The sequence below is a fragment of the Osmia lignaria genome, chromosome 5, assembly GCF_051020975.1.
Source record: "Osmia lignaria lignaria isolate PbOS001 chromosome 5, iyOsmLign1, whole genome shotgun sequence".
NCBI lineage: Eukaryota > Metazoa > Arthropoda > Insecta > Hymenoptera > Megachilidae > Osmia > Osmia lignaria.
In genome coordinates, this window is record NC_135036.1 from 9,622,785 (window position 1) to 9,638,446 (window position 15,662).

Here is a 15,662-nt window from a genome sequence, read left to right on the forward strand (position 1 = left end):
ACCATCGAACGATGCGATTTAATTGAAATACTTCAAACGTCCGTGAAAAGCTTTTCACAATTTCCGAAGCATCGTGTTTTTCAACGTGAAACTCGATATTTCAGCTCGAGTTTATATCTCGAAACGGTCGGAATAGAGGAAATTCTTCTGGCTCGAAGCAACACCTCGGGGTTAAAAGACAGAGAAGAGTTTCTCGTTGCGTTTTGCCGTCCCGACAGTAGGAATTCCGGTCTTGTCTTGTCAGTTAGCGGCGCAGACGATTTTTGCGAAGGCCGTTTGTCCCGGGGCTACGTTGACGGGAACGAAAGAGTGAAACGGGAGCAAGAGAAGGAGAAAAAATAGAAGAAGACGGTGGTATAAACTGTGCGCGCCGTAATGGGCTCTGGGAAAAAGGTAACAATGCGGTTAATCGGGCGCCTGGCTCCTTCCTGAGGACCTGCAGGAAGCAAAGGGGGTGGCAATGGTGGAGGGGTTAGCCTTGGACGAGGGAGAAAGGAAAAAATTTCGAGACGCCAGCCATTTCTCCCTTTGTTAACGCGAACCAGAGGGGGGCCTCAGGTAAAGAGAAAGAAAGACAGAGAGGTTAGGGGAGAGGGAGAAATCACGAAAGTCTGCTGCCGCATTCTATGGAAATACACAAAGGCACGACTGGTCCTTTTGTTATCCCGAGGGTTTCTACCTGCCCTTCTCGACCGAGCCTCGGCTCGCGAACAATGTAACGCTTCGTGGAAAAAAAAAATCGGACGAGAGATAGAGAGGAGAGAGAAACACGGTCCATGAGAGGGAGGGAGGAGTTCGGAGAGACGGTTGTCCGACGATGCGTGCATATGTATTCTTCGAGGTCATTCGAGGTTATTCGAGGTCATTCGAGGTCGAACGTAAGAGTTCCGAGAGGATGTCCCGTAATCGATACTGCTCGGGGTAAATCGTGAAACCCTCGCGCAGCATTGCGACTCTCTGTTAATTACGCTTCGCCGTCTGTTACGTTGCACAATCTTCGACTCTACCATGTCACTGACTTCGCTTTTCTCTTTTTTCTCTTCTCGATCATTTGATTCACGAGTTGGAAGAAGCAGTTGGGAAATCCTTGAATTACCTAACGCTAATTGTACTTTCATCAAATCATTCATCGCGTCACATAGCTGAATTCCTGGCGAGAGGTACGGGGCAATTCTGGCCCGCCAAGTTTAACCCACGGTAGTGCGTTCTCGACCTTCGATGAATGAAAATACTCGCCGGAGAGAGACCGGATTCCCTTTCTATTTTATTTTTTCCTCGAGCCAATTCGCGGATAGAGGGAGGGAGAAGAAATCACGCATCGAATTCACTGAGAAAATAGAGGTTCGAACGAGCGGTAACTAACTTTGGCCTAATTTTGGCCCGCCCCTTTGATATTATTACTACTGCGTCGTTGGTCGAGTGTCGTCCGTGGCACAAAAGTATCCAGTTTATTTTTACACGATCGTGTGAAAAATTTATTTCGCCTCGCCCTCCCGCGGGCACGTGTTCGTATTTCGACGAACCGTGAATTCACCTGCAAATAATTCCTTGAAATTCGAGAGAATTTTCAGCCAGAAAATCGCGTTTTTCTCGCATAGAATCAGCAGTTACATCGACACCCTGTATATCCGGCGGATCGTTGCGGTCGACGGTTTTCTTTCTCGATTTTCTGGCCAGTCCTCTCCCCCTTGCCTCCTCGTCTGTGGCTGTTCCGCAGGCTGAATCACAACCGCAAATATCCTTCTCCGGGCAACTGGCTGTTACCAGTTGTGCCTCTCGCCGAAAGAGAAGCTTCGCCTGCGAGCAGAGCAACGAATCGGCAAAGAGAGAGGAGACCGTGCTGTGCGGAGTTGTCAGGAAAGAGAGGGAGACAGATTATACAGCATAGTTAACGAGCACGGTCAGTCCATATATTTTACAATCGTTCTGCACTCGGCTGAGGCCACGATCTAGGTCAATAGAGAGCTCTCGATCTCTCTGGAACGTTTTATCGTCGTCTTACGTGGCTTAGCGAATCTAATTTCGTGGCTCGTTAAGGATCGCGTAAGAACGCGTACAGCGTGTATGTCGAGTAGCGTTCAACGATCAAGCCTCGTTGCGATATTAGGCCAACTATCGATTAGAGATGTCTGTCTGGTCTTCTGCTGCACGAGGTCAGTTCCTCGTTCCAATTTCTGTCGCGCAAAGTTCCTCCGCTTTTAGTTCGTTGCAAGTTTCGAATGCAGCCGAACGAGTTCGAGAGAATCGATGCTTCGATTCTTGTTTCGACACATTCAGAAGGGACGATTCAGCAATTAACACTATTTCAGTGTTTCGCGAGCGTGATTCAGAAACGCGATAAACTCCTTCTCTGCGTGTTTCGTAATTCGAACGTCGGAAAGTGTCTCTGTCGCTAAATCCGACCGCGTTATCTCACGCTTCCGTATCTCGTGTAGCTTCTTCGAGCATTGTCAACCTTACGACTCGAGTCCGAAGGTCGCCACGCCATCGCTTCTTTACCCTTTTATACGTACATTATACGCACACAAACGTGCTCCGTATCTCGAGCACACTCTCGACGCTATCGCGTGATGTTCATATTTCGCATCGTTCTTCCTTATCCCCGGTCCCGACGTCCTCGTGGACAAAATCGGTATTGTCAGTGGTATCGTGAACGTCGTATCTTATCAGCGTTACGCGCAGGTTGCGTTATCACTGTCAGAGGCAACGGGTCGAGGAGATATACCCTCGTCGCTCGGACTCTCCTCCGTCCGTTCTCTTTCACGCGTTTGTCGACCATTTCAAATTATTTCGTTTTCGAAAATTCAGATACGCGAGGTATCATATTAAATCACTTGGTCGTTAAAATTTTCAACGAAACGCTTTCGCGTCGAGTGGATAATGATTTAAATTTGATTTAATCTAATTATAGTTATAATTAGTCACGTGGAGGATTTATATCGAATGATAGTAAACATATCGAACAGAATTGAATTGCAAAAAAAAAAGACGATACGCGTAATAATTTCGTCGCTCGGTTCAACAGATATAAGTTGTTTTCCCATGGTGGCGCTTATCGATTGCGTCTTCGTTCAAGAAGAATGTTTGTCCTATCGCGTAAGTAACGTGGCCCCTATCCATTTGACTTTCGGGGCTAGTTTTATCTCGACGGTAACGTAATAATACATATGGATTCGCGAGAATTCATCCTGTTTACGCATGGCCGACTCGCTCTTGACGTTACGAAATCCGTCGAGCAAGCAAACGTGTTATGAAATTCTCCGCGTCCAGTGAGTTTGTGTTTGCTCGAAAATAAAAAATAAAAAAAGATTCGTTCGACTCTTGCCGTTTCGTTCGAGAACGGAGAAAATATTGCGTCTGAGAGCATCCGGGGACGAATTTCAGCTCCAAATTGCGTATTTTCCTTGGCCGAAACGTTTGTCCGACGATCGCGCGCAGCGGAATTCTTAGTTACATTTTTAATCACAGACGACAAGCGTGAATTTTCAGAGACGCAACCGCGACGGGATAAAATTTGCACAGAGCTCTGCCGTGAATTTCGAACGAACAAATTGCAAATCGAGAGATCTATCGGAATCAAGGTGACGCTGTTTGAATTGCAGATAGCAGTTTCCGTTGCGTGGCAGGAATTCGCTCTTTTTTTTTTTTTTTGTTCTTCCTGCGCAAACACTCGTCAATCTTCCCTTTCAGTGGACACGGGGAAAAATCGTTTTCCATTCGTTCGCGTCCTACGATAGGAAAAAACGTATCCCGGATCATCCATCATCCCTAGGCTCTCTGTAAATATTTCCCGGTTGTTTTGCCACGCGTAAACGGGGACAAGTTTCTATCGGGTACACTCGGTTTTTTAAATCTTTGCCTTGGCTCGACCGGCAGCAGCGTCGTTCCTCGAGTCGAAACAAGAAGCAGACATAAATTTCAGGGAGTAGGGAAAAACTGGGAGCGAGATTGCTTAGAAACTTCCGGGAAGTATGCAGAATTGCGGGGAAAAAGTTATTGCACTTGTTTCGCAAGTTTTTTGCCCGCCAGCCAGCGTATAATTCAAGTAGAAACACTCGTTGCCTTACTTCCAAGGCGGGAGAAACAGGATCGCAAGAGCAGACTTTAGATAATTTCCATAATACCGGTCCAGTAGGCTAGATCGCCGTTAACGCAGCCGCGGTGAAATTACCGTGCTCTTGTTTCCGAGCTTGGCGGGTCGTAAAATTATTTCCGAAACGTTATCCATCATCGGTTGTCATTGCGTCATTCCCGCGTTATCGCTTATCAGTCGGCGAAAACACTTTCGTGCACGGCGACGCATAGGCGATTAACGCAGCCAACGATGAACAAATTGCTCGTTCCGCGAGCATGTGAAATCTATTCTCGATTCTCAGACGCGTCTAACGCGATCCTGTAACGCGTGTAATCGCGAGCTAAGCGAGTTGGTTAGCGATCGGATTGCGTGGAATTCGAGGAAGAAGATGGAAGTGGCTTCTCTCGGTTGGCTCGATTCCCAGCTGGCTTCGCGTGAGTAAGCGGGGGCGAAATGATTTCGCGTTTGGAATATCCAACGCGACGAACGTGCTGAGCAGGAGGAAAGAGAGAAACGAAGGAACGGTAAATTCCAAGGAACGCTTGGATTATTTTCGATATTCGGGTCAGTCGTTTTATTGCCAGTCATCCTGAGGTTCATCTTTTCCAACGAGACCAGTCTTTCTCTCTCTTCTTTGAATGATTCGATTGTTACACGATACTTACGTAAATCTCGAGCCATCAATTAAGTTCTTCGTACCGAATAGCGTGTATACGCGTCCTCGAAATATTATCTGTATTTCTATGATAAGAAGTAGAGAGTGGAATTCATGAAAAACAAAAAAAGGAAGACAAAGGTCGATCCAATTTCTGGATCGCCTTGGATTTTTTCGTTAACCATCCAACCTTCGTCGAATTGACTTGGATGCGCGAGAGTGTAATGTATTTTATGGGAGCTGACGTGGTTTGTACGTGTTCGTGATAGTCGGTAATAAAAGTCCGAGGTTACGAAGGTGCGCTTGATTGGCGAGTAAGGAGGGACAAAGAGAGGGCGAGAACAAGGTAGCTCGTAAAAGCCCGACAACAAGAACGAAGTTTCATACGATATATTCCCTGGTGGAAAGGTCAAAGGCTGTGGTTGTAATGCACCGATAGAAACTGGTTGATCGGCTGTGCACGTTCAACAACCTGGTGACCTTCCTCGGGCTATTCCACGCGAATATATATCTCGCTCTATTTTCGAACGGCGTGCTTACGCAAGTGTCGTTAAACGATCTCTACGTTTATATTTCGCACACTTACGTACCGTGCCAACGTCGACGCGTGTTTAACCGCATAACGGATCGAAAGTCTGTCGATTATGCTGTTTGCTGTTCTAAATGGGTCAATCGAATGTTTTCTCTGCGTCACTTATCTGACTCAACGGGTTTCCTTCGTTTTCACGTTTATCGCGTGTTTAATTTGCGATCAAATCTGTTTATAAAGGGATTTCGTCTAACTGTTTCGAGAACAGTTCGAAGAAATCTTTGGAAATTAAAAAAAAAAAAATGGAATTCAAAGGGGTGAAAATCAGTGATGGGTATTTTGGAGCGCGTTGATTCGACGAAACAATTCGATTACTTGCTCGTGCAACGATACCACGCACCGTTGGCACTCGTTTTACCATTGCGATTTCTAAAATCGTGTATTTCATTCCGCGTTGGCCGTACGCCAGGCGTGTGTTTACGGAAATCTCGCGATGTACAGGCGCACAGAGCAAGATAAGGAGTCTGTAGTTCATCGAAAGACCGATTCTATTTACGGATGCAGAGAGAAAGCTGGCAGACAAAAGAGATTTCGCGGGGCTATCTTCGATGTATAAATGGCAACTTGTTTATAGAAACGCGATACTCGTGGCCTGTCTCGAGCAGAAGATCCCTAGCTCCAAAGCGGATTCCATCGTTAATAGTTGCTGGTTCCGGTTCCCGTAACAGATCACCCGAATTTCGTGGAACGAGTTGTTCTTCGCTAATCCCGACTCATTATTCTGCCACGTGTTCCGTGAAATTTCTCTAAATGAAATCTCGCGGATCCATTTGATTCTATCGCGAAACGCGTTCTTCTTTATTCCCAGATAGCTGTTATCCATCGCTGATCATCTGGCTAATTAAAAACCGAATGGTCAATTGAGGATTCAGAATATTTTCCTTCTATATTCGGGGATTATACTCGAGTGCTTCGAATAGCATTCATTTTAACGAGACGAGCCATCAAACGACGCGCAAATGTTCGATTTCAATTGTCTCTTAATAATAGTACCTTTTGCGGTCTCGTCAAGTATTTAAAGACTATCGATGGTTTTATCTATAACAGGTGAGTGAGTTGCAAGATCGCCTCGTAATCTGTTCAAGAAAATTAACGACAATTATTTCTAAATATACATAACCCGTTGAATATTCGAAGCGTTACGTCAAAATTAACTCGTCAAAGTCAAGTCTGTCTGGGAAAAACTTGTCCAAGGCTCGTCATTTCCAACTCGAGGGAAGACAAACTCAATTTGTCGGATTATTTTTTGGTCTTCGAGTTCGTTGACACGGAAAGGAGAAAGGCTGGCAATGGAAAGGGTGAAAACCGGCGCATATGTCGAATCTCTTCTTCTCTGTTCTTCCTCTATCAACCCTCGGGTGAACGATTACCAGCGTATGGATGTCGGAAACCCGACCTCATCCCCCTTAGAACCCCGTCATTATTCGATTTTACGTCGTTTCCAGTCTCTATTCAAGCCCCCGCTCTCTGTATTTCCCTGTGTGTGAAATCACCCTCCGATCGATCAACCGTATCAACCCTTGGAACCCACCCTCGCCCAACCGTTCGACCTTTTATGCCGGGTTTCGCTGGATTTATTGATCGTTCTTGGGCTTTCGCTGAAATATCCATGTCGAGAGACCAAACTTCCCCTTCTGTTGTACCCCTTTCATTTCACCCCAGGCTTCTCTTCCTTTCTCTCTGTTTTTTTTTTTTCTTTTTTTTTCATGTGGTATTTAAACGATGGCAAAATTTTAGTTAGTCTCGGAAGAGGGTACGATCGGTTAAGCGGTGTTGGTGTTTTCAATTTTATTTCTTCGCAGATTATGGAAAGTTTAATGCGACACAGCTCGTCGATAAAATTGTGAGGATAAAGGTGTTCTCATGGACACAGGATTTTTCACCGTACATGTATAATTAGAAGACACGTATTTATGTAATGTCAGGAAGGAACACTCCGCTGTTTTATTTGCGGCTACTGCCTTTGAATTATTTTTAGACATTTACGATTTCCGTGAACACGCTCACTGTCACGAGGATTATTAATGACCATCTGTTTCCATTAATTCGATATAGTGATTTTTAATATTAAAGATTTTCACCAAATTTTGCAACGCAATTGAACGAGTTACCAGTGACGATGACTCGATTCTTGGATATAATCGATCGTCGTCATTGTGTGTCATGTGCATGAATATTTAACGGCTCTTGAATCAGCCCGTCTGAAACGTCATTAACGAATGCCAATTACGTGCCCTGTAAAATGTGTATTTATAATCGATTACTCCGTCTCGTTTATGCAACTCTGGTCTAGGAAAAGAAAAAAAAAAGTTATTCCGAACAGGCGACCGCGAGGCACGCACGTCGATGCAGTCGGTATGAAATTGTAATGAAGCTGATGCATAAACCATTATCTCGTGATTTGCATTGAAGTGAAAGCAGTAAAAATCCAAACGCGTACGTTCTCTTTGGCATACCGAAGCTGCAATCGACGCCATCGATTTAATTTCGATCGAAAGAAACAAACTGTTAGCGTGGAAACTTGAACAATTAAACAGCTTAAGGTTAAGGAAACGCCACGAAATAATTTGAAAGTTATTTTATTTTCTTAAACAAAGTAATTCGATAACAATTGTAAATCACAATGTGGAGGGTGATTTATAGGGCAGAAAATATATCGGTCTTGTTTTCCCAGGCTCCCGTGGGGCCAAACGAGCATTCTCCTATTCTCTGTGTTAAAAATAGAACGAAAATAGTAAGACATTTTGGCACGTTTTGATCCCAGCGGAACCAATTTCGCGATCCTCGGCCACTCGTCAAAGCCTAAGCGGCGAATCTCATCGCGTATTCCGGGTTACCGGCATTGCCAACAACAATTTGACTCTGTTCCATTGCCAGTTGTCGCCTTTCCACGTCTCTAATATTGTGCTACGGAGTGTTTAAACTCGGGTTTCATCTCTAAAGATAGCAACGGGCTAGCAATTATAAGTATTGCCCAGTTGGCCCGATCGTGAATAATTGTTGCGTTCTTTGCCGTCTCTGTAGCCAAAGGATGAACATTGTCGTTTGTTTATTACCACGCTTGTCTCTTTGAATTAATTGACAAATTTCCCTTCATCCTGATACGTTGCGATTACTATATTTCTACGAACAACGCGGAAGAAAAAGAAGCAATCGTGACAATCAACGGGTTGTTAATCTTGCGTAACATTAACGCGATGAGTCTCAATTACGGTCTCGCGATAAAACGTCGAGTCAATGCGGCAACTGGTTACGCGTTTTCCCGCTCTCGTGCAAAGGTAAATCTGATTCGTGTTATTAAGGAGGATCGTGATCGTTCTGCCGTTTCCCGTTGCTTCTGAACACGTTAATGGATTCCCAGCAAACCGTGTAGTCAATGGCAGCCTGTCTTTTGCAAGGTTAGCGACATTTACAGAGACCGCCCGCGGCTCCTCGCACAGAACGAACTTTGTTAATTATCAAATTAAGGAATCGGACGTTGTCAACGCGGTCGGCCTTTGTAAATATCGAGAAAGCTTCGCAAGGATGAGACATCGCGTAAACGGGACTTTTGTTTTAATGGAAACGAGCATGGTCTTTCCAGATTGCTGAACCGAACGAATGAATCGAGTTACTTCTTTGCCAGTGGTTGAAGTTCATTAATCGTTGAGCCGTTAATCCCGGCTTAAAAGCAGAACCGTACCTCGACACGGTAAATTGCTTTACATCAGGATCGTAATGGATAATGGCTGTTCGACCTCGCTGACTTCGCGATCCTTAATTTCGTTTATGATTCCTATAATCGAAACCGTTAACCCGATTACGTGATTCCAGCGTAGATTCCGTAGGTGTTCGTTTAAATTTAAACGACGACAGGTGTACCGTTTTAAACAAGAACATTGTTGTCCGGATAAACCAATTGTTCGCGTTTTTATTTCGAGCTCGTCCACTGAAACTATTTCCAGAGGAGAGACAGGATATGGGAAAAGCTAGAACGAGGACACACTAAATAATTAACTTCTATAGAATCGATGATTAATGTGTTCCGCATAGTGCGCAAGAAATATCCGTGGAATCGATACGCACCTCGTGAAACTTTAATTGCAAGTAACTTCTCTCCATTTTTCCAAGGTCCTCGGTTCGAATCCCGGCGAGTCCAAAAAATTTTTTTAACAATTTTCCGCGACAATTTAAGGAAGTTTCATAGAAGATACTATTAAACCTTTTCTCCGAGATATATCTGCACCGAGGGAATAGAATTTCTCTAAATTGCATACTGATGCGATATCCCGCACAAAGGGGTTCGAGCGTGTGTCGCGTATCCGTTACATGAAAACTCGTCGGGTACGTGTGTTAGAGGTCCGTGTTGCTGGTAAACCCCAACCTGTCCGAATGATACATCGGTCGGCTGCAAACGTGTATTATCGTGTCCGTGAGACAACGAGCTCTCCACCGGCAAAGATGGACGTGTTGCGTTTGTATGCAGCACGAAAACTCGTTTCGCGTCTCTTTCTCGTTTTTCTTCACCCGTCGTGCGCGTTTCCCGTCGTCTGTTATATTTGTTGCCGTGTTTCGGTCTGCGGTGAAATTACGTCACGTAGAAATCATGGTAATCATACAGTGGGTGCAGAAAGCGTAGGAATGCGAGCGCTAATTTGGCTCGCGCGATGTACTCGGACAGGCAAACCGTGCATTATGACTGGTATAAAAATGATACGAACGTGTGGATTTTTTTTTTTTTTTTTTTATTAATCATATTCAAAATATGTCTTTCCTTAATGCACTTGCTGGATTGAAACGAACAGAAAAGAAGAATGCAACGTATGCGGGTAATAATCCAGTGACCTTTGGCAAGCTCGTTTTCCAGTCCAATTACGCCATAAAGAAAAGGCTGAGAAACACGTCAGTTAGGAAAGAATTTCATCCGGGCAAACGTTTGTTCGTAATTCGCGTTAGGCGATTTCAAGGATACCAATCGTAGCCGAATGATACGAAGCTCGTAGTAGATGAAGTTATTACGCAAGCGAATTCGCTTTCGAGCCGTAATACAAATTTAGTAAGAATTTGCATTCGACTTTGGATCGCGCTATTCATGCAATAAACGTTGCTTCGTCATCGCTGTTTTCATACGGTTATCTCGACACTTTGAAAAGAAGGTCACTGAATTTCAATGTATTATCTACGGAACTGTTTTGTGCCGCGCGCACGCTTATTTTAGCAATCCTCCCTGTGGTAACCCAGAAGAGAACCCAGTGGACACTGCTCGTCGTGTGTTCTAACTTTGTCGAAGCATCGAGTCGAGGCGAAGTGGAGTCGTGTCACGTAAAACGAAAGCAAAAATAGGCTCGCAGCATTTCTAGTTGGTGAGCAAAGCGAGAGAGGTAGAGGAGGGAGATGGAAGGTGGTCAGGTCGCTCCGTTCCCCACAGGCGAGCAGCTCAGGTAAAAAGGAAGGGAGGAAGAAGGTGAACAGACAGGTGTCTGGAAGCCATGTTGCTCGTCTCGTGCGCCTTCAGAATGTCAGCCTGACTAAGGTCGAATAAGGCGCACGAAGAAAGCGGTATTCAGCACATCCTACAAAATTCATGAGCCGTAAAATTCGAGCCTCGAGAGCACCCTCCCATCCTATTCTGTCTGGATAAGAGTGAAACGTATCGTTTTTTCATCTTATCTCTCCTTTAGTCTATTTATTCGACCATTAACCGAAACACTTTCGATAATATCAAAATGCGTTACAGGACATTGTATTAATTCTTTATGCATATGGCTTGATTCATGCTATAAATGCAAATGAAACTGACAGAAATGGTAACAGAAAACGCGTTTGCCTTCTCTTAAATGGTCTCGGCTACGTTTCGAACGGTGGCTTGATTCGAGGCAAAATATCGATACCGAGTATTATACAATTCGAGTCACGATCCGTAAACAACAGTGTCAACCGATCAATGGCCCCTTCAGGAAATTCGTTCTCTATGTTTCACCGGGTAACTCGAATAGATGAGTCTCTCGCTGACGTTACATTTATGAAAATAAATTACCTTAGTTTGGCCGAGAAAAGGGAAAGCAGGAAGGTCGAGACACATATTCGTGCCGATAAACGAAACAATCAACGAGAGCTGTCCACGTGGTACGCGTTTTAGAATCCTCTGTGAATTCGATCGTTAATCATTCTACTCGAATTCGTTTTCCTTTGGATATTTGCCAGCCGATCTGACCGTCTGGACCATTGAAAGAGCAGGTAACGTTTGTGTTTTCTCATAGTTTCCTCGAGGTATTAAATCGTTTAGCTGATTCTCCGTCTACCTTTATGTAGCTTCCAAGTAATATATCTCGAGTTCTCTTTCTTACCTGGCTCCCTAGTGACCTAGAAATTACCTAGAACCTATCTTACTTATTATCAGTATTTTAATGATGCGAGGCTTCGTAATCGAGTCGGAAGAAACTTCAAATATAGAGTATACTTCTTACTCTTCCAGACTGGTTGCTCGAAACGGAATATCTCCTTGAATCTCGCGTTGCATAACGCGGACATATCGAAGGCACAAAAAGAGGTCCTTGTAGGACCTGTCTCTCCTTCGTCCTCTCTGCTCGTTTCATACGTTTTCGCAAAAAGATGATGCTGTGTCGGTGGTGTGATACGGGCGAATACAGGGGAATGAAAGAGGGACGATTCACTCGGGAACGAGGAGAAGCACGAAGGAGCAAAAGAAAAAGAGGCCGCGAGGCAAGGATGCGTAAGGCCTTTTTTGGCGATATTCGCGTGGTGTGTTCTGGTTGCTTCGCCAGAGCCGGTCTTCCTCTCTCTGGTCAGTCCGGTCTCTCGAGCGACCGGATTTTTCAAAGGTTGCCCGCAACTCGAACCTGTCCTGTTCCCATACCGGACTGGTTTATCGACCGGCGACAACCAACGCGAAGACGTTGGCTGCCTTCTCGGCCTGCTCGATTTTCTGACCAACCAGAAAAGAAAAGGAACGATGGTGAAGGAATTCCTGTCCCCGTCGTCCTTCGAGCATCTCTCCACCGCGCTGATTAATCCTCCTTCGACAAATAATTGCGTACCAGCGTAATTAGGATTCCGTTGACGCGATAGGTGAGATTACGAGCGGTTTCGCGAACTCGCGTTAGCCTCGATATTTGATTAATCGTTCGCATATGGAATAAACATTCACGATGCACGCGGGTGCGTGCGTTCCAATCTCGGCGTTTACTTTTGACCTTCGTACATTGCTTTCGATCGTTTTATCAAACAGTGAAAGCATTCTTCTCCGCGAAGAAATATCGTAGCTGTATGACTTTCTCCGCTTCTAGTGGTTGTCACAAATACCAGCTGCAGTTTATATTCGATTATCGATAAAATAGTCGCGTTCGCGGTTGCGCGCAGCCGATCAATGCAACCGACGGCCGAATAAGTCAGCGGCACGGTTGTTTTAGAGATGCAAATCGTACGGATGCAGAAACTGGTTTTCCGGTAGGTCTCCGAAGCGTGCAAATAATAAAACTGTGCGCTGATTCTCGGAACGGGTACCCGTTTCTCGTCTCCTCGTGGAAAATCCATCGGTCCGTTTCTCTTTTCTTCAACAGATACAGTTCCTCCAGATGCATTTAGATCGCGGGCTCATTGTGTACGCGCGTTTGCGCGTCAACAATACCGTCTGCTTTGCCATCGAGAATTCTACTGTGAAACCCGTGCGACCACTTTTGCGCCATTTCCCAACAGACGGAATTTTTCCACGAGCCGTCTATGAAACTATTCGAACGGAGCAATGTCCCATCGTCAAAAAATTGATTCTTTTTTTTTTTTTCATTTCAAAAAAAGCAACGGTAAATTGTAAGAGATTATGTTTCGTCGGTCGAGTCAGGAAAGCAAACATGAGTAACAGATAACAGATAACCTCTCTTCGTACTTAAAAGAAGTAGATGGAGAAAAAAAACGAGGGGAGAGGAGAATATACGTTTCCCACCTGGTGTTGTCTGGCTAACGAGACGTTACGAGAAATCGTCGTTTTCTGTCTGAGCCCGTGTGTATGTACGTGTGTTTTTGCCAATAACACGCGAAAAACAGCCGCGAAGCACGGGGAACGCGCACGAAACCCGCAAATATGTATTTATCGCGCGAATCCAACGCGAGTATTGTAAGGTCCGCCGAGCGAGAAGCGAGATAAACACGCGTGTTGCGCACGTAACAGTATAAATAACTTGCGCAAGCATTAATGAATGCTTATCTGGCTGAGTCTGTTAAAAAAAAAAGTCACGATATATACGCCAGCCACCGCCGGCGTTTTATTATCGCGGTTCTCTTTTAATATCAGCCAGCGGGAGAGTACGTGTACGGGAACCCACGTACACTCGCGAGCTCGGAAAATAATTGTATACGATCGTTCGGACTTTCCAGTTCACACGTTTCTTTGTGGCTGGTTTAACCCGTTCATTGCCGCGGGGGTCATCGACGATCGGCGTTAGGAATCTAACGAATGCTCGAGAGAGAAAAAAAAATGAAGAAAATTACAGAGGATCATTACCATTATGATGATTAACGTCCGATATCTTGTGTCGTAAAAGTTGATTTTCTTCGACGATCGAGAACGACCAGCTGTGACTCTCGATCATTGTTGGTCATCGATTCGTGATTCATAGGCTTTTCTTTTATGTAACCCCCTTTCCGACTCCGTTTCTCGTTGCAACGACGTAAATACTTCGAATTGCCTGCATATTCTACCCCTTTCGTGGATCGATTCCTCCTTCCTTGAACCCCGGTTACCTCGGTTTATAACACCTACGCTGTAAACCTGCACAATAGATAATGAGCATCGAGGAAAAGGGATAGGGTCTCGTTAGTAATAAACCCAATTGCTGTTATATTGGAGCAGTCCTCTATTTATTGAAAGGAACTTTTCGTACGGTATACAAAATATAATAATAATACAGAAAATTTTTTTCTTAGGTTAGCTGAAAATTTGCGGCTACGATGTACGAAGAGAAATATTCGGGAAGTTGCTGCATATGGTGTAACCTTGAAACTTTTCTGCTGGTGTTGCAGTGAGCGGCGAGAAGCGGAAGCGAAGCGTGAACGGGAGGCCAACATGGAAAGGGAGAGGCTGGAGAAGCAAAGGGCCGAACAGGCGGTTCACAAGCACTTCGAGGAGTCCTTCAGGCTGGCACAACAAAAGGTTAGTCAGCCTTTGCTTTACTGCCTGTTTTTCTCTTCGCCGCGCGTATTTTTAATGACCTCCGGCCTCTGGTCCGCGTCTTTTGGAGCAGCGTGTCGAACAGATGCTCGAGAAGAAAAAGAGAATCTCGAGCTAGCATTATGCGCGTCGTCTTTTAACCTTTTGCATGACAAGGAAGACTGGCTCGTTTCAGGCCTACTATACACCGATAACGCGAACAACCAGCCATCTGTTTATTTTACCAGTATGCAGTTCGAAGATCGTCTTTGTTATTAGCTCTCGTCTGCGGATGTTGAAAAACTAAGCGAACCGTTCGATGATTTCATTTGGCAGATCAACTGCAACTCGTTAATTTGAATTTGTATATATTTTACGTAGACGGATAGAATGTAGCGTTAATTAAACGTGCCTTCAGGAAGTTAAGTTTCGCGGTCAGAAGTCCGTCAAGTTTAAAGCAGTCTCGTCTGTTAGCAAGGACATCGAGATGCGTCATTACGCTCCGCTTCTTCTATCCCGATCGACCGACTGGAGAAATATTTTCATCGCGTTCCAGCGAAGAATCGCCGTGAAACGTGTTTAACGATGCAGTTGGATTATGCAAGCAACGTCGGTCCAAGGGCGACGTCTCCGACGATTCCGAGAAACCGGCTGCCACTTGTTTGCACCGGCATTCCTTGGAAGTTGTTGCAAATTTCCAAGTAGAATCTCGGAACCCGAGGCGATTTTCTCGTCGATCATTCTAATAGCAGTTGAAACGCCTGGAAAATCGATCTTATCGATCGCGAAACCTGTTTGTATAGCAAATTCGACTAGTTTTAAAGCAAAAGCTTTCCAACCGAATATTCCTCTACGAAATTCCCAGGACAGCGGTAACTCCTGAAACTTTCCTTTCCGGAATTTTACTCGGTAACTTTGCAGGGACCTAGTCCTGTGGTAACGGGAAATTTTCCAAAGCTGAAACCGCCTATTATCCCCCTCGTAAATTAAATTGAAGTTGCTAATTGTACAAATTCCATCGTGTTCTCGTGGCAGAATTGTAACCGTTGCTTTCGAAATAGATCGAAAACACGTAAGTACGAACGGAAAGTAAAATGCAACAGCGGAGGGAAGAAAACAAGAGAGGTTGTCGTGGTGGCGGTCGATCAACGGAGAGGCCACCACCCTCGTACCGAGAAAACAGGGATAATCCGAGAGGGAG

At 44.9% G+C, this 15,662-nt stretch overlaps 1 protein-coding gene across 5 annotated transcripts in view; it reads left to right on the forward strand.

Annotated features, from left to right (window-relative positions):
* The window catches only part of Kdm3 (Lysine demethylase 3), a 152,825-nt gene that overhangs the window by 116,750 nt on the left and 20,413 nt on the right, over window positions 1–15,662 (forward strand). For all 5 annotated transcript variants that reach the window (XM_034325692.2, XM_034325695.2, XM_034325694.2 and 2 more), the window contains one exon: window positions 14,335–14,464. In XM_034325692.2, coding sequence (XP_034181583.1) covers window positions 14,335–14,464 — 130 coding nt within the window. The remainder of the gene's footprint in view (window positions 1–14,334; window positions 14,465–15,662) is intronic.